General features: G+C 55.3%; 1 protein-coding gene across 7 annotated transcripts in view; it reads right to left on the bottom strand.

Moving 5' to 3' along the window:
* Window positions 1-5,524: 5,524 nt before the first annotated feature.
* The window catches only part of Pbx4 (PBX homeobox 4), a 39,869-nt gene continuing 26,378 nt past the window's right edge, over window positions 5,525-19,015 (bottom strand). For 2 of the 7 annotated variants that reach the window (XM_021223056.2, XM_040742035.1), the window contains exons 3-8: window positions 13,067-13,305; window positions 12,620-12,810; window positions 10,966-11,101; window positions 7,549-7,702; window positions 7,107-7,237; window positions 5,525-5,825 (exon numbers count right to left, since the gene is read on the bottom strand). In XM_021223056.2, the coding sequence (XP_021078715.1) occupies window positions 5,733-5,825; window positions 7,107-7,237; window positions 7,549-7,702; window positions 10,966-11,101; window positions 12,620-12,810; window positions 13,067-13,305 (944 nt within the window). In that variant the 3' untranslated portion in view covers window positions 5,525-5,732. Of the gene's footprint in view, window positions 5,836-7,106; window positions 7,238-7,522; window positions 7,703-10,965; window positions 11,102-12,619; window positions 12,903-13,066; window positions 13,341-19,015 lie in introns of those variants that run through there. The other 5 variants (XR_005875949.1, XM_040742034.1, XM_013125325.3 and 2 more) reach the window with 5 other exon arrangements.

The following is a 19,015-nucleotide window of genomic DNA, read 5'->3' as shown; positions in this document are numbered from 1 at the left end:
GGGGGGCCTGCTGCGGAGTCCTGGCCCCTGATGAGGTGTCCCGCCCTCCTGCCAAATACCTCTCCTTGAGAAAGTGTGGGGCTTCTCTAGCTGCCAGCTGGGCTTTAGGGGGTGACTGGCCTGGCCCTGGTCCCTTTGTTAGAGTGGGGTGGGGCATTGGGAACGGCTCTCTAGCTGGGTTGTGGACCTCCTCCCTCACTGCCTAGTCACTAACAGGGCAGCTTTCGCCCCAGTTTCCAGGTAAGGAAGCCGAGACTGGGGAGAGCTGCCTGTGCCTGTGCCGGCAGCCCAGCCGCTCCGCCTTCAGGCTGCCTGTGCAGACCCAGCCTCCCTCTTGGAACCTCAGCCATAGCTTCTGGTAAATCCATCACCCCCTCCGCCCCCAGCAAGGCTGCCAGGACGCACCCCTTGGCTGGGGGGGCAGGGAATCAGGGCCAAGACCCCCCAGAGACCTGGCTCCTGCCACCCTGAGGTCAGCTCGGGGCACAGGAGGCCCAATGTTCCGCCCCCCGACATTTTATATTTTATAATTTTAGAACCAGGGGTTCTTAAAATTCCTGTGATGAAGAAAAAATCTTGGAGCAGTGAAACACTTAAAACAAGTCTGGAAACGCGGAATCCAAGAGGAAGGGTGGCGAGACAGACGTGCGCGAGGGTGTGGCCCAGGAGGCTGACTTGCTCTGAGGGAGCTTAATGCATGTGTAGTATGTTGGGGTCCCAAGCTTTGTTTTTAGGGAGAATGCCTGGGTCCTGCTTCATCGCCGAAAGCCTCAGCTAGTGTGGACACTGACCTGGGGCTTCTGTTGGTTTTTTAGAGACAGGACTTCATGTAGATCAGGCTAACCTCAAATTCACTATGCAGCCAAGGATAGCCTTAAACTTCTCATCTTGCTTCTACCTCAGCACTGAAGGACAGGAGCTACCATGCCCAGCTAGGAACTGGGTTTTGAGGGGTGTGTAAGTTTGGTAAGCAGTTGAGGCAGGAGGGGCAGGCGGCGGGGACACATGCAGTCTAGGAGGACAGAAAGACACGGGGAGGGCGGCAGTTTCTAGAGCGAGGAACCTCGAGAGGTCAGCGTCCCTCTCGCCCTCCCTCGCTGTCCGTGTGTGGGGTCCCAGAGACTGAACTCAGCTCCTCAGGCACCTTGACTCTCTGAGCTGTCCTGCCGGCCCAGCCTGAGTTACAGCTTTCAGGAGACCCTACTCCTGCAGCCCCGTGAGCTCTACTCTCTTTTAGGACAGGTTCCCTGGGGTCTGTTCTTCTCACATGGCCCAGAATTCTCTTTCCACAGCCCAGTCCTGGCAGAACATCTCTGGCTCTCCTGTGATGGCCTCGTGGGCCTGGCGGCCACCCACCACTCCCCACTGTCTCTCCCCTCAGCCTCAGGGATCGGTCTGTCCTGGTCGCAGACGCTGGCTCCAGTTAGTGGGGTTGCAGGGACACTGAGGGATGAGGCCTGGGGATGGGAACAGGGCCCAGGCCCCAGATGGGGGCATTAGCAGGTCATCAGGAGGGGGACCCGCATGGAGAGAGGGACAGAGACATGGGGAGACAGACATGGCCTCATCCAGGGCCACTGTCCAGGCATAGACCCAGTCAGAGCCAACACGCCTGACTGTCATCGGGCCCAAGGTCGGGCTTTCCTGACCACGCCCGATCTCTGTCCCTTACCGTCAGATATTCCCTTCTCCCCCACCCCCAGCACCTTCTGGACTGCTAACTAGTGCCTATCATCCTGGGACGCTGTGCATGCACTAGGCGGCACTGTCACCTCTGTGGAGCCCCCGAGGCCACACTACCCCCACTTGTGCCTGTGTCCCACTGTGAGCTCAGCTGGCAGCCTCAGGGTCTCTCCTGCCTACACCCCACCCTCTTGAAGTTCACGGACGGAGTGGGCTGGGACCCCAGCCTCCACGACCCCAGCTGCTTTTGCAGTAGAGGCCTGACTCCCTCCCTATGCTGACTCAGCCCTGCAGACGGCAGCTCCGCCAAACCTCAGCTATGTCCTCAAAGGCTGCCTGGCCCCAGACGGGGCTGGAGCACGGCTGAGCCAGGCTGAGGACCAGCCAGGCAGAGGTGAGGCCACAGCTCCCACTCCTTCTTCCTGCCTGAGGGTTTCTGGAGACACGAACTCCCCGAGGGCCAGGCTATCCAAGCCTGTTTCATGAAGTCTACAGGTTAGCCCACAGTCTTGTTGGATCCTGACGCACACAGGGCACACCCTACTCCCGAGACCGCTACATGTAGAGCTGTACTCAGATAATGACCCCTAGGAGCTGCAGTCAGAGAGTCAATGCAAAGCAGGCACAAAAGCTCCTTCTTGTAGGGTCAGGGTCTGGGGGACAGGGAATTTTCAATATGGGCTTTCAAGGATGAATAGTTTTCTAGACTAGACTTGAAAGACAAAGTCTTGAGTTTAGTTTTCCTTTTGTTTGTGAGGGTTTGTGGGGGTGGGGTGAAGTCTGGTCCACAACTTTGTCGGTAGGTTCAGCCTCTGCCCTCAGCTTCAGGTCCGGGACACGAAGCAAAGCCCTGTGCACAGAAACTGCAGGGGCGCATGGCTGTGACCTTAGTGCTCAAGCCAGCGCTGGATTGGGCTAGACCTTGCCAACACTTGAACATAAGCTACTCACTGTCTGCTTGACATCAGCTGGGACAACACTTGAGAGCCTCCTGCTTCAGGGTCACCAGTGTGGGGTTAAAGGTGTGTGTCTATGTCCTAATCGATCCCTGTTCTCAGCCGGGACACAGAAACGAGTCACAGACAAGTGGGCCCGTTACACATAATCCCGGCCTGTAGGTTCAGCAGCGGCTGCCACCCACCCCAAACTGACTCGAAGGCTCACAAGCCAAGGCCAGCAGGTGGGCACACACCTGTCATCCCAGTCCTGCAGGGGTGGAGGCAGAAGGATCAGGAATCCTCGTCATCCTCTACTATTGTGAGTTCCAGGCCAGCAAGAGCTATATAGAGAGACCCTGTCTCAAAACAAAAACAACAAGGAAAAGGAAATACCAGCTAAGTAGCTAGGACAGGGCTTCTCGTGGGAGGAGAGCATGCTTCAGGCTGGGCAGCCAGACCCTCTGGGAGGCCAGGGCCCCCGGCCTGGCCCCGCTACTGTCTGGCCAGGCTGAACACAAACACGGAATGGCTAGCCCTATGGAATCTAGGTTGTGGTCAGGCTGTGGCTGAAGAAGCTGCTGGAAAAACACGAGTCCCACACGGCCAGGCCCAGCTTACGTTTCATCCAGCAGGAGCAGCCGCCTGGCACCCGGCACTGAGGAATGTCGTTGGCAGGGCACCTGCTGCTGGACCGGGCAGCCTCAGCAGGCCGGATACTGGCCACCTTGGGAGAACAGGCCGAGCACCCCGCCGTCACCCCCCCACCCCATCTGCGTGCCGATGCCCGGGCCCTGGGACACCTGGGCTCTGCTGGTCCCCAGACCCTAGGGCTCAGCCCAGCAGTCGTGCTTTACAATGATAGTCTGAGTTGGATGCTGACCTCTCCCGGAAGGCTGTTCTTGTGACCTCCCCATGTTACAGATAGGGAAACTGAAGCTCAGAGGTTTCCTTCCAGTCTATTTAGATGGTTGGTGGAGTGTGGCTACAGGATTTAAGGTTTTTTTTTTTTTTTAGGTTGGCTGCTCCCCCTCGTGGCTAAAGACATAACTGCAGTCTGAGGTTCCCTATGGCCCCTCCTGCTTTTGGTTGATTCTGGTTATTCACTCTCCTGCTCTACCATCCTGTCATTCACCATGGCTTGAATGTACCCACGATGTCGCCATGGAAATTCTTGAAGGTAAAATCTGCCATCTCCAGTAACACCCAGGTCCTACCCCCCTCATTCCGCCGTCCCCGGAGAGTGGCTGGAGGGGTGAGTCCTTGGGTAACATGCCAAAAAAGTTTGGTGGAGGAAGAGAGTGGGAACCTTCAGCCAGCCCTGCTTATTATCCCCACGACTTGAGGAGTGTAGGTCAGGGTCTCACCCGAGGGGACCCTAGGTGACGCCAGAGCATGCTTGGGGAATTAAAGAAGATGCCATCCACGGCGACTGCTGGAGGCCTGTGTGAGTGGAGCTTCCTGGGCTAATCCCACAAGGAGTGCCATTCACCCTTCTCAATTTTGTCACGCAGCTCCTGTCTCCCTAAACCCTCTTCTGCTGTTTCTGTAACTTGCATGGTCCCGCTCATTTGCATTAAAATTGCATCGTATTTGCATGGCTTCTTCAGTCTCCCTCCCTTGAGCCAGTTTTCCTGAGGAATCCTCACTCAGTTCTCCATCCAGACGCCACAGGGACTGTGGGAGCCTCAAAGGGAGGGGTTAACGGCTGTAGGATGATGCTGGCTCTTTTCAGGTTAACGGCTGTAGGATGATGCTGGCTCTTGCCCGGTTAACAGCTGTAGGATGATGCTGGCTCTTTTCAGGTTAACGGCTGTAGGATGATGCTGGCTCTTGCCCGGTTAACGGCTGTAGGATGATGCTGGCTCTTCCCTGTCTGTGCAGGCAATACCCAATACCCTTTCTCTACCTGTTCCTGTGCTCAGCTCACCTAGAGAAGCTTCCAGAATCTGAAGTTTTTTTCCATGCAGCCTGAGAGTTCAGTCCAAGACTGTGCACCCAAAGGGTGTGAAGGGGACGGTGACCACTGCCCTCAGCTGCCCTGCACCTCAGCTGTGGTGTCTCCAAAGACAACTTCCTCTTGTTCACTCAGCTGTGAACAAGAATGAGAAACAGAAGAATAGCTCAATGGTTACAAACACTAGCTGCACCCAGGTGGAGCGTTGGTGGTGCACGCCTTTGATCCCAGCACTCCAGAGGCAGAGGCCTGTGGATCTCTGAGTTCGAGGCCAACTTGGTCTACAAAGGGAATTTCCAGGACAGCCAGAGCTACACAGAGAAACCCTGTTTGCAACCCCCATCCCTCCCAAAATTTAAAAAGACACTCTGATCTATTCTAGAATGCAGTGAAACCTAAAAAATACCAGCGACAGGGTGTAGATATGGAAGACCACGTGGAGTGCGTGGGCCCAGTGACGCTATAGCAGGTGAGGGGCCACCAGGGGTTGGGGAGGTGGGGGGATGCGGCATCCTTTGGTGGATGAGAGTGCTCTGTCACGACATGTGACAGTTGAGGGCCACCCCTCAGTCCTCAGGGTCAGCAGAGTGCAGCATGACACACTCGCACGTGCAGATAAATGGTGGAAAGTGCTGCCTGGGTCCCAGAGACAAGATGGTTCTCGCTTGCCATGGGCTACCCCCAGGATGTTGTCACTGTTGTAATGGTGACTGACAGGGTGGAGTCAGGGACACAGGGACATTGGGTGGTGGGGGGACAGGCCAGATGAAGGTTGAGAGGAGGCCCCCTTAGCTGAGGAAAACGGGACAAGGCTTCAGGTGGCAGGGGACCATGGTGGGAACTCAGCCCGTTAGCTGAAACGAAGCAGGGGTCAGGAGGTGTTAGAGCTGGTGATGGCATCTGGGTGGTCACCAGTCACCTAGACAAGCCTGGATTGAAAACGAAGGAATGCAGACAAGTCAAACACTTTAATTAAAGGGCGCTCGCAACAAAGCCCTAGATGAGCAGCCACTGTCGGCCACCAAACTGGTGTTAAAATCACTCCAAGGCAGGCAGGTGGGTGGCCAGGAAAAGGGCATCTCCACAACCGGGGTTTCTGAGGTAATCAGCAGGATACAGGGCCAGTCACCCATGGCACTCAACCAGGTTCCCAAAACTTAATTAGACACATCTGAGTTGAAGCTTCCAGAGTCTTCAGCAGGTGATGAGGCTGCCTGTGGGGTGGTGGCTCTCTGCCAGCTGCTGTGGGCCTGAAAGACACTGAGAGTAGGTGACCACCCAGCCCCTGTGTCCCCAGGGTACTCAGACCTTTCTAGCAGGTGAGTTTCAGAAAGAGATGCACGAAATGCCGCACAGTATGTCAGGACCAAGAGTCTCGCCACGGTGGCCGATGGCACAGCCGGGGCTCATGGACCACAAGAACCCTTCCTCACGGGGCAGCCGCCTTCCCGTCTGCAGGGTGCCCGGCACAGCACCCTGGAGCCGCTCTGTGAGGACTGGCGGGCTGAGCTCAGAAAACGCTGCCTCACACATGGCACCACCAGGCAGAGCAGGTGTGGCAGAGGCTATGAGTGAGGTCATGGCTGAGACACCTGGGTAATGGACAGTGGCCACGATGACAGTGACCTTTAAGAAGAGCCAGGTGAACAGGTGAATGTTGGCTTGGAAATCCCAGCCCTCGGGAGGAAGAGGCAGGAAACCTCTGTGAGTTTGAGGCCAGCCCGGTCTACATAGTGAGTTCCAGAACAGCCAGGGCTATGCAGAGACCCTGTCTCAAACAAGCAAACAAAGGGTCTGCTTGGATCACATTAAAGGAGGTGCAGGTGGGGTGCCTGCAGGGCAGGGCGTCACCCCAGGTCTGACCCTCCCTCTGCTCTGTGCTGGTCCAGGGCAGGGCTGGCTGGTGCGTCATGCAGTCCCCACCCCACCGGTTCTGTCCCAGGTCACCTTAGCCCAGATGGCCTTGCAGCCTGTAGCTTGTGTCAGGCTGGGCCTCACAGTGACGGCAGACAGGGCCAGAGTGAGCCCGGCCCGTCACTGTCCTGAGCCCCAGGGCTGCTTCATAGGGAGCCTCTGGGAAGCCCACGGGACTCATGGGGCCATGGCCAGTGCCACCATGCCAGGGTTCAGTCTGTTTATGCAGGGCCCTCACAGGCCCTCCACAGGACACTGGTCAGACCCTCAGGACAGACTGGAAGGTCACAGGGCCTACAGGGACCCAGGTGAGACCCTGAGAAATCTCTAGAGGCAGCTTGGCTGTTTAGACCCCAGTGACCAAACCGCGGTCTGGCAGCTGCTGCCTTTTCCAGGTGAGACACCGGCTCCCAGGTCTCCAGTCCCCAGTGACAGACGGCTCTGTCCAGTCCCCAGTGACAGATGGCTCTGTCCAGTCCCCAGTGACAGATGGCTCTGAGTCCAGAGGCTAAAGACCCCACTTTCCCTCGAAGTCTCCTTCCCCGAAGACCCAGCATTAGGGTTGTCCACTTTCCCAAAGCCCTGGAGGGGTTCCTGGTTGGCTGCAGCTGACTCACCGGGGGCTGGAGGCAGACTCCCCCAGGGGGCTGGAGGAAGGCTCCCCCAGGGGGGGGCTGGAGGAAGGCCAGGGTCCGAAGGGTGAGAACCATGTCACCTCCACTGGTCAGGGGGAAGGGACCACAGGAACCTGTGAGAAGCGGGTAGCGTCCGGTTGGCATGGTGGGGGTGGGGGTGTAAGTCACTGCAGAAGCTGGATCAGCAGTCACAGGGATGTCTGGGTGGCAACTGCCTAGTTCCTCATTAAAAGCACTCAGGAGCTGATGTCCTAAAGCATGGAGCCACCTGCCTTTTCCCCAGCCCTGTGTGGGTGTCACTGGCCCGTGAGGCTAAGGTGACAGACACTCTTGTCCCTCTGCTGGCACTGGCTGTCTAGGATCAGGTGGTGTGAGTCAACCTAACCCCCAAAGCTTACAGATAAGGAGGCCATGGCGTTGTCACCTGGGCTGGGTGTGGACTGGCAGCTGGTCTGACCCCCTGAGCCCCGGACCTTGGTGGCCACAGACGTTTTCTCACTGTACATGGTAGCCTCTTCCTGGAGCTTCCCCGAGTTCTTTTTGTACCGGATTCTTTTGTTGCCGAACCAGTTAGAGACCTGTGGACAGATGCCCAGATAATGGATAGAGTCCTGGTGTGGGTCATGCTTGCTGGGTGGTGGTGGCACACGCCTTCCAGGAAGAGACAGGCCAGCCTGGTCTACAGGGTGAGTTCCAGGACAGCCTGGTCTACAGAGTGAGTTCCAGGACAGCCTGGTCTACAGAGCGAGTTCCAGGACAGCCTGGTCTACACAGAGAAACCCTGTCTTGAAAAAACAAACAAAAAACCACCCAAAACAAAAACAAACAAACAAAAAGGAGGCTGGGGGCTGGAGAGAAGGCATACTAGGTAAAGGTTCTTGCTGCTAAGTCTAAGACCCGAAATCAATTCCTAGGAACCACGTGGTAGCAGGAGAGAAACACGTTGTCCTCTGAGTCCCACATTCCTGCAGGGACAGGCGCCACACACAGTGATAGGCACAAGGACCAATGCATGGGGTGTGCACAAACAAATAAGAAATACATAAACATAAACCATAAATCTGTGAATATAAAAAATAACCACCACTACAACAAAAGACATGGCTTGATGGCTCACACCTGCTATCCTACAGTGAGGAGGCTGAGCAGGAGGATTCCTGTGAACTCGAAGTATCCTGGGCAACACAGTGAGTTCCAGGTCAGCCTGAGCTAGAGTGAGACCTGGCTCGAAGCCCAACCCAACCTAGCTGAACAACACAGGAAGAAGGCTCTCTGTACTGCAAGGAGGGTGGCTGCCTTCCTCGTAGACCTGGATGGCGCTGAGGCCACGTATCTTCCAGGCATGCTCACGACTCTCTTTCTAAGACCATTCCATTCTATGTGCATGGGTGCTTTGCGTGTGTGCGGGTGTGTGTGTGTAGCATGTGCATGTCTGGTGTGTGTGTGTATGTGTGCATATGTGCATGTGTGCAAGCGTGCGCATGTGTAGCATGTGCATGTCTGGTGTGTGCATGTGTGTATATGTGCATGTGTGTGTGCATACGTGTGTGTGCATATGTGCCTGTGTGCATGCGTGTACGCACGTGTGTAGTGATGGGAAAGTTGCCTGGGCCGCCCCGTTGCCAGCCCCTTCACTACTACCGCCTGCTATTCCCTTCACTCCTCCTCCTCCCCTTCACTCCTCCTCCCCCCTTCACTCCTCCTCCTCCTCCCCTTCACTCCTCCTCATCCTCCTCCCCTTCACTCCTCCTCCTCCTCCTCCCCTTCACTCCTCCTCCTCCCTTCACTCCTCCTTCTCCCCTTCACTCCTCCTCCTCCTCCCTTCACTCCTCCTCCTCCTCCTCCCCTTCACTCCTCCTCCCCCATTCACTCCTCCTCCTCCTCCTCCCTTCACTCCTCCTCCTTCTCCCCTTCACTCCTCCTCCTCCTCCCTTCACTCCTCCTCCTTCTCCCCTTCACTCCTCCTCCCTTCACTCCTCCTCCTCCTCCCCTTCACTCCTCCTCCTCCCTTCACTCCTCCTCCTCCCCTTCACTCCTCCTCCTCCTCCTCCCCCCCTTCAGTTCCGTCTCCAGCCTCGTGTCTGCCTGCACGCCACCATGACGAATGACATGGACTAACTCTCTGAACTATGAGTCCGCCCCAGTGAAACGCTTCCCTCAGAAGAGCTGCTGCGGTGCTCATGGCGTCTCTTCAGAGCAGTGAAACCCTCAGACCCTGTCTGTGGCACCCAAGCGGCAGCCACGCGTATGCTTCATGTAGAGTGCAGGCCCTGCCCTCAGCCTGGGTTGCTCTGAGGGTGCCGCAGCAGTCCCTGCATGACTCGGTTCTGTCACAGAGACACATCTCCAGCAGCCTGGCAAGGGCCGAAGAGTGACCCCAAAAGGGGTACACAGCCTTTCCAGCGTGAAGCAAGGAGGAACAGGGCGTGTCAGATGGCTGTGGGGGCCTTACTGTGTGACCTGAGACCACAGTCACACTGTCCACGCTGCTCGCTGACGGGGTCTGGCCTGCCTGCTGTGTGAACTGACTGGGCCACCTTCAAGCCTTCAGGAATGTTCTCTTGGCACTCTGGCCACACAGCCACGCCACAAGGTCAGGGTCGCACTCCACCACACAGCCCAAGGGAGCCCCTGTCACACGCCGCTCCTGCAGCAACCACGGAGCCCCACGGGGCCCCGCTGTCACCGTCTCCTAGAGCTCACAGCGGAGCCCGTGCCTTGCTATTTTCTTCCAGGAGGGGGCAGAATTCCACCAATGCTCTAATTTACAGTGCAAGCTGGGATCTGAGCTGTGCCAGGTGGCACATGGGGCCAGCACCAAATACTAAGTAACTTCCCCAGGAGTCCTCCCCACACATGAAGTAACTTCCCCAGGAGTCCTCCCCACACATGAAGTAACTTCCCTGGGAGTCCTCCCCACACATGAAGTAACTTCCCCGGGAGTCCTCCCCACACATGAAGTAACTTCCCCGGGAGTCCTCCCCACACATGAAGTAACTTCCCCGGGAGTCTTCCCCACACATGAAGTAACCTCCCCGGGAGTCCTCCCCACACATGAAGTAACTTCCCCGGGAGTCCTCCCCACACATGAAGTAACTTCCCCAGGAGTCCTCCCCACACATGAAGTAACTTCCCCGGGAGTCCTCCCCACACATGAAGTAACTTCCCCAGGAGTCCTCCCCACACATGAAGTAACTTCCCCAGGAGTCCTCCGCACGCAGTAGTAACTTCCCCGGGACTCCTCCCCACACATGAAGTAACTTCCCCGGGAGTCCTCCCCACACATGAAGTAACTTCCCCGGGAGTCCTCCCCACACATGAAGTAACTTCCCCGGGAGTCCTCCCCACACATGAAGTAACTTCCCCGGGAGTCCTCCCCATGCAGTAGTAACTCCCCGGGAGTCCTCCCCACGCAGTAGTAACTTCTCCGGGACTCCTCCCCACGCAGTAGTAACTCCCCGGGAGTCCTCCCCACGCAGTAGTAACTCCCCGGGAGTCCTCCCCACTCAGTAGTAACTTCCCCGGGACTCCTCCCTACGCAGTAGTAACCTCCCCGGGAGTCCTCCCCACGCAGTAGTAACTCCCCGGGAGTCTTCCCCACGCAGTAGTAACTTCCCCGGGACTCCTCCCCACACAGTAGTAACTCCCCGGGACTCCTCCCCACGCAGTAGTAACTCCCCGGGAGTCTTCCCCATGCAGTAGTAACTCCCTGGGAGTCCTCCCCACGCAGTAGTAACTCCCCGGGAGTCCTCCCCACGCAGTAGTAACTTCCCTGGGACTCCTCCCCACGCAGCAGTAATTCCCCGGGAGTCCTCCCCACCCCCGGGGCAGACAGGCTCACCTGGGACACGGTGATGCCGCCCTTCCTGGCCAGCTCCTCTTTGGTCTCCTCGCTGGGGTAGGGGTTGCTCAAATGGGAATAGAAATACTCGTTCAGCACCTGGGTGGCCTGCTTGCTGAAATTCCGCCGCTTCCGCCTGCGGAGAGACCCCAGTGTGCAGTGTTCTCATGATGAGACTCTAGTCACAACTGTCACATCCCCCTCTCCTCACAGTCTGTGTGCGTGCATGTCAAGGCCAGAGACTGGCGTCCCGTGTCCTCTCTGTCACTCTCCACGCGCTTCTTTAGGAAGGTCTCCACTCAACCTGGACCCCACATCTGCCTGTCTCCTCGTTCCCACTGCAGCTGCAGCTTTCTTTTTTTATTAGTGTGTGCGTGCGCGTGTCTGTCTGTCTGCACACACAGGTGCACGCGTGCCATGACATGCAGGCAGAGGTCAAGGGACAACTTTCTGGCAGGTGGTTCTCTCCATCACGGCGTCCGGTGTGGAGAGTCCGACCAATCCAGGGTGTCTCAGAGGCCTTGATGAAAGGACAGAGGGAACAACAGTTTCGTGTCCGTGTCCAGGAGTGGACTTGACAAGGCCACTGCCTCAGAGCAGTCAAGGCTGCAGCTGCTGGGGACCCCACTTTCCCCTGGACTGTGGTCCTCAGTCCTTCAGCAGCTGTGTCTGAGATGCCGCATGGCTTTGCCGACACTGTCTGGTTTAGCTCTGCTAACCCTGGCCATTCCCCCTGCAAACAGTATACAGGGTGCTATATGACTGTTTTTTATTAACTTATTTTTACATTCCTGGATGGATGCTACACTTTTTAATAACCCAGCTTGGTGTGAATCCTCAGCTTATGCAAGGCCTCCCGGTCCCAAATATTGCTTATCTGTCCTCCCCTCTCCTCCAGCTGACACTCACCACTCAGGACCTGTATCCCTGCAGGTTTGGGTCATTCTGGGCATCAAATTCAGGCCCTGAGACTTTTGCAACAAGTTTTTACCTCCTGAGCCGTCCTGCTGGCCCATGCCTGCTTTTGTGTAGGCACCGGGTGTATAAACCAGGTCCTTCTGTGTGCATGGCACTTTACTGACTGAGCTGTCTCTCATTCCTGATCTTCTGCAGTTTTTAAAACAGCAGCTAGGGGCTTGAGAGATGCCCCAGGGGACAATGAGCAAGTTTGGGGACCCGATGAGTTCTCTGCGCCCATGCAAGAGCCATGTATGTCAGGGCGTGTCTGTGGTTGCCGTGCTCCTATGGCAAGATGGGCGGCACACAGCAGAACCCCCTGCAGCTGGAGGACCACCCAGCCTGGCAGACGGTGACACACAGGACATAAAGACCAATACCCGAGGCTGTCCTCTGACAGTTACACCGTGTGTCCCCGCACACACTCACCTGCCATTCACACACATGCTAACACACACCAGCAGTCAGGACTTTGGTTCTTCTCCCAGAGAAGCTGCATGGGGCCTAGCTAAGATCTCTGCATGGACTTAAGCCCAGAACAGGGCTGGGGAGGCTCAATGGTGGGGAGACATGAGCTTAGTACAAAGTCCCCGGATTAACCCTCCGCAGCACAGAACAAGGCAGACGCCAGAGATAGCACTGGCCTGCTTCTATTCCACAGGCAACCCTTAGGGAACCCGCGGCGTGCAGCCCTGACCTGGCATCCAGGAGCCGTGAGCGCAGAGTCATGACAGCCTCGCAGGTGCTCTGCTTCAGCTGCCTCTGGATAGCACTGAACTTGCCATGGATGATGCCCACCATGTGCTCCATTTCCCTGGAGGACACAGGCCTCACCCTACTCTGTTCCCGGAGAAGGTTGGTGACATGTGTGGTGAACTCACGACAGGCCTGGGGTGGGAAAAGATGGGCCAGCCTGTGACTAAGCAGCCGGGTGCAGGGCAGTAGGCTCACACCCCCACAGCTCACACGCAGGTCAGCTTCTGAGGAGGGAAGGAAAAGGGCTTTCAGTAACACCAGCCACCTCTGCAGTGACTGACCACAGCAGGCTGTCTCTGCTCTGCCACAGAGGAGGGGGGTCAGCGTCCACACCCTGCTGTGGCCAATGCACACTCCCATGAGAAACTCTTGCATGTAGAAAGATCACCTGTTCGTACTTCTCTAGCTCAGAGTGGTAAATCTGTCGGATGTGGGACAGCTTGGCCCTGTAGTCTGAGTGCTCAATGCTATTGTCATTTGGACAGCCACCTGGGGTTGCTGCGGTGCCTGCTGCTCCTCGTCCTCTCTTCTCTGGCCTGGACACACCCTCAGCCAGCAGCATGCTGTCCAGCCTCAGGAGCTGAGCGTCGGGAGGGTCCTCCTCCTGATGCTGCCGGATGCTCATGGCTAGATGGAAGAGACAGGCAGACCCGATGTGCTCTCTGCAGAGAAAAACAGCCAGGACCAAGTGACCCTGGCACCATAGCTGGGCATCATTTTAAAAACTTTGTTATGTGTGCATGTGTGTCTGGGTGTGGGTATGTTGTGTGTGCATGTGTGTCTGGGTGTGGGTATGTTGTGTGTGCATGTGTGTCTGGGTGTGGGTATGTTGTGTGTGCATGTGTGTCTGGGTGTGGGTATGTGTTTGTGGTGATATTTTGTTTATGACCTAACAAATAAAGCATGCCTGAAGATCAGAGGGCAAAGCTAGCCACAGCCATAGAGGTCAGGGAGTGGTGGCCACACCTTTAATCCCAGCACTTGGGATACAGAGGAAGACGGATCTCTGTTAGTTCTAGGTCACCTGAGCTACACAAAATCCATCCAGTCCAGCAGAGAAATGGAACTCACATACATACACACAAAGGTGATCTCAGCACTTGGGGTCCCACACCTTTAATCCCAGCACCAGAGAGGACTATAAGGTGGGAGGAGACAGGAGCTCGGTGCCGTCTGAGGCGTGGAGACAGACGCAGACGGATGCAGTCTGAGCTCAGGGGTTGCCCGCTCGGTCCGAGCACTGGTAGAGGTAAGAGCTGTCTAGTGGCTGCCGCTTTGCTTCTCCAATCTTCAGCTTTAACCCCAACATCTGTCTCTGGGTTTTTATTATTCGTACCAATTAGAATTCACGTAACGAGTGTGTGGGAGTGCAGTGTCCTAGGAGTCCAGGTTGAGGGCGTCAGATCCCTGGAGCTTGTGTCACATGAAGTCTGAGCTGCCCAGTGTAGGTCTTCTGCAAGAGCAGGAAACACTTGGAGACTCCAAGTCATCTCTGTGGCCCCTTTAGTGCTACACTGGTTCAGGGACACCTGGGAACCCACGGGGACACTGACCCAAATGTCATCTTCGGGAGCACAGCCCTGGCTGAGGAGAGGGTGCCAGGGCGGTGCAGCACATGTGGACAGAAGCTGACAGCCACATGGGACACAGACAGGGTTGGGTGGGCGTCCTGAAGTGCTGGGGAGGGGTCAGTAGGTGCAGGGCTGGCGAGATGGCGAGTGGGTAAAGGAGCTTGCAGCCAAGCCTGGTGGCCTGGTGGCCTGAGTTCAATCCTACAACTCATCCTCTCGTCTACATGCTTCCTCTCCCTGCCCTCCTCCACAGTAAAACTATTAAACAGCCTATCACTGGGATCTGTCACAGTACTGCATCAATGCTCTGTGCCCGCGTGTCCGTGTCCGTGTGTACATGCATGTGTCCCTGTGTGTGTGCATGAGTATGTGTGTGCATGTGTACGTTAGTGAGTGTATGGAGGGTAGCACTCCTATAAAGCAGAAGAGGAAAGGCTTCATCCAGGTGTTAGTGAGCTGGCTCCTTCTGTGATTCCTACACTGTACACACATGGTACAGACATACATCCAGGAAAATACCAGTACACATAAAAAAAGTAATCCAGGCATGGTGGTACCTTTAATCCCAGCACTCAGAGGCAGAGGCAGGTGGATCTCTGTGAGCTCGAGGCCAGCCTGGTCTACAGAGGGGGCTCCAGGACAGCCAGGACTACCCTGCCTTGAAAAACAAACAAGCAAACAAAGTAAATAGGTGGCGGAGACGACTCAGCTCTGAAGGCCCCGGCTTCGGTTCTCAGCACCCACACTGCAGCCCAACCATCTGTAAGTCCAGTTCTAGGGGATCCAATGCTCTCTTCTGGTCCTTTGGGTACCAGACATACACAAGGTACACAGACACACATGTAGGCAAATGCCTCTCTCAGCTTAGAGACATGTGTCCTGTGTCTCATATTATGACACATTCTATCCCGGTTGGAAGGTCAGCTCCCGGCCAGTGCTGTGGGCATCAGGTCAGGACTTTCAGCTTGCTGTGGCATCATGGCTACCCTGGGGTTGTCAACTCACAGAGGGCTTCAACAACTCGCTTTGCTTGAGTAAGGACCTGAACTCCACCCTGCCCCTTCCTAACTGATAATGTGCCCCAGTTCAGCTATCTGAGCCCGTGGGTAGGTGGAAGGCATGCCCAGCAACAGCGTGTGGCTCAGACTCCGAGCCTGCCACCCCTCCAGGGGCTGCCTCCACATGAGCCACAAGTGCAGGTTACAGAGGGAGGGTGCAGTCGGGTGACAGTGTTCAGGTGCTCTCATCCGCCCTGTCCCTGATGGAACAGGCCTCAGCCTCTCTGAGACACCTAAGCACAGGGGCGCCCTCCCCACCGCCATGCCCGAGCTGCACTGCCTGCTTCCTCTAGCTCATGGAGCAAACGGAGCATCAAAAGCACAGCCTGCGGAGCCGCACTCAAGCAAATATCTTCTTGTTTCTGGGTCTGGGGATGCTTGCAGGGGGCTGAGAAGGGGTCTATTTGCGAGCTTAGGCTCACAAAATAGACTCGGTTGACCTTGAAGTCCCAATCTGCCTGCCTCTCCTGTTTTGGGATCAGTCACATGCCTCCACACTTGGCCACTTCTGGATTTTTGAGACAGGGCATTGGTTCGTAACCCAGGTCAGTCTTGAACTCTCTTTAAGACAGGGTCTCTCTATTATGTAGCCCTGGCTGTTCTGGAACTCAGTATGTAGACCAGGTTGGCCTTGAACTCACAGAGATCCACCTGCCTCTCTGCCTCTTGAATGCAGGGATAAAAGGCATGTGCCACCATGCCAGGCTGACCTTGAATTCATGATCCCCCTGCTTCCTCCTCTTCTTGAGGGATGGATGACAGTGTGTCCCACCACACGCGGCTCATGAGTGCCAGGCCAGCATTCTAGCAGCTAAGCTACAGCTCCAGTCCAGAAGCCCGGTCCACACAGTGAGGTCTCTGCTGGCCAGGGCTGTATAAGGCGACCCCACCTCAAAACAATTATAACTAAGAGGTGGTGGTGCACACCTTTAATCCCAGCACTAGGGAGGCAGAGACCAGTGATCTCTGTTGAGGCCAGCCTGGTCTACAAAGAAGTTTTAGGACAGCAGGGCAACACACAGAAACCCATCAATCAATCAATCAATCAAATAAGCAGCAAACCCCAGAGGCTACATATCTGAGGCCCTTTGGTGACAGGGACAACTTGTGAGCAGTGGGCAGCTCCCAAAGGGAGCAGAAAGGCGTGGGAGAGGACAGCATGCCTCAGAATGCATTGTATTCTGGCTGGCTGTTAGGTACAAGGTGAAACGGACGACACTGGCGAGCATGTGGCTGTCAACTGTACTCAAGAGGACAGCCATGTGGCCCTATATGGGGGTGAGGAGATAAATCCTGCCAGCTTACAAGCCTTTGGGTTCATTTGCATGTGGGGCCACCACACAGAGCGCTGAAGCAGCAGCGTCGCTGGTTAGGGGAGGTGGTCTCCTTGAAGCCAAGGCACTGTCAATAAACTTGCCAGGGTCTCTCAGAACGCCTACCTTCCATGCTACCGTTTGCATCTGCTCCTCAGAATTTAAATAAGAAACAAGTAGGGGTGGAGGAGATGGCATGCCTTGAAAACATGAGGACATGGGTTTGATTCCCAACAACCATGTAGAAAGCCAGGTACGGTCCCTGCAATCCCACCACTGGGAGACAGACAGGAAGGGCCTGCTGGCTACCCAGTGCAGCTCAGTCAGTGAGGTCCAGCTCCAGAGAGCCCCTGCCTCAAACTACAAAATGGAGAGAAGAGAAGGAGGAGCACATGTGACACCGATCTTTGGCTTCCACATGTAAGTACACGCACACCCACACACACATTTACACTGAGAGCAGAGGCTAAGCAGGGTGGCGGGGTGCCCACAACACCCCTGACATCTATGCTCCGACAGTCCCTGGAAGCAGTAATACCCCAGCAACAATGGCGTGTCCGGGGTTAGAGGGTCATAACAATCCCAGTGCCTCTCTGCACTCAGGCTCTCTGGACACAGGTGGTGCAGGGCTGCGGGGCTGGGGTGGGGGTGGGTGAGGTGAGGTGGAGAACCTTTTGGCAGTGAAGAAGAAAGCCTTCAGGCATCAAAAGACAGCAGGTCAAAGGCCAGCTCCAAGGGCTCTACAACCCACATCAACATAAATGACATCTGAGACACACGAGCTGTACGGCGGCCACAGAGAAGCCGTCAGTCACCTGCTCACACAGGGTTCAGAGGCAAATGTCCTTGCCTTGCTTTGGGGACAGCGCTTTCAGGTGGGACTGTGCCAGGGCCCAGCGTCACCTCTCAACGAAGAGAGAACACCGACCCATCAAGGTGAGGGTGCCCAGCCCAGCTGACACAACCCACTGTAAGAATGTGTCTCCTCCAAATGACAGGAAGCCACACACATGGAGCCTTGACAACATGGCTGCTTCAACAGGACCTGGATAAGGACAGCACCAACTAACGCGAGCGGGGAAATCTCACAGGGTCCCAGTCCTAGGGAGCTGACTAGGGACACTTAAGAGAGAGACAGACAGACACAGTCAGTCTTTCCCAGGCATGAGCTTCCTGATTGCATATCCAGTGCCAAGCGGTCAGTCTTCCAAGCATTCTTTCTTTCTCTCTGTGTGTATGTGACAATGATTAAAAACAGGTCAGGAATTTGAGAGGGGGAGGGGGGATACATAGGAAGAGTTGGAGGAAAGGGAGAGAAAAACGGTGTAATTACATTTTAACTTAAAAAATTAAATCTTTTCAAGCTGAGCGTTGGTGGCGCACGCCTTTAATCCAGCACTCGGGAGGCAGAGGCAGGCGGATCTCTGTGAGTTCGAGGCCAGCCTGGTCTACAAAGCAAGTTCTAGGACAGCCTCCAAAACAATACAGAGAACCCCTGTCTCAAAAAACCAAAAGAAAAAAAATTAAGTTTTTTTCAGGTGGTGGTGGCACACTGTTGATGGAGATTTTCTTCCCGGCAGGGTCCCACCACCCTTGAGCCCCAAATAAACACAGATACTATATTAATTATGAAACTGTTAACCAGTGTATAGGGCTTCTTATTGGCTAGCTCTGTCTTAATTATTAACTATTACTACTAATCTATGCATTTCCACATGGTCTCATCTTCCTGGTCTCACATGGCGACTGCGCCTGCCTACGTTTTCCAGAATTCTCCTCATCTCCTAGCCCAACCTATACTTCCTGCCTGGACAATTAGTGTTTTACTCATCAACCAACAAGAGAAACATATACAGAAGGACATCCCATCAGCACACCTTTAATCCCAGCACTCACGAGGCAGAAACAGGAGAATCCACAAGTTTTGAGGCCAGACTGGTCCACAGAACAAGTTCCAGAAAATCAAGTGTATACAGAGAAACTCTTTCTTGAGAACAACAAAAATAAAGTAAAGCAAAACAAAAACCAAAAAAATCAAACAAACCAAAAAAATTAAAAATTTTAATTTACAGACTTAAGAAATGAAAAGAAACTGAGAAAACGAGTGTAAACCAAGGAGGCCGCATGGTGGCGCTGGGGAGACGTGGCCTTCTGGGTTGGAAGGAACGCGAGGAGACCACTGGAGGACATGCTGAGAGCAGGCAATCCTGCTGCCTCCTCAGCAGCCCAAGGAAGTCCAGGAATTAACATGGTAGCAAAACCCTGCTCTTAAGACGGAACTGTTTCCCCCTTCTCCTCTTTTATTGGAATTGTATGGGACAGGGTCTCCCTGTGCAGCCTTAGCAATCTAGACTCACAATATAGACAAAGCTGGCCTTGGACTCTGCAGAGATCC

The sequence above is a fragment of the Mesocricetus auratus genome, unplaced genomic scaffold (genome assembly GCF_017639785.1).
Source record: "Mesocricetus auratus isolate SY011 unplaced genomic scaffold, BCM_Maur_2.0 Super-Scaffold_6731, whole genome shotgun sequence".
NCBI lineage: Eukaryota > Metazoa > Chordata > Mammalia > Rodentia > Cricetidae > Mesocricetus > Mesocricetus auratus.
This window is presented reverse-complemented; position numbering and strand designations above follow the sequence as displayed.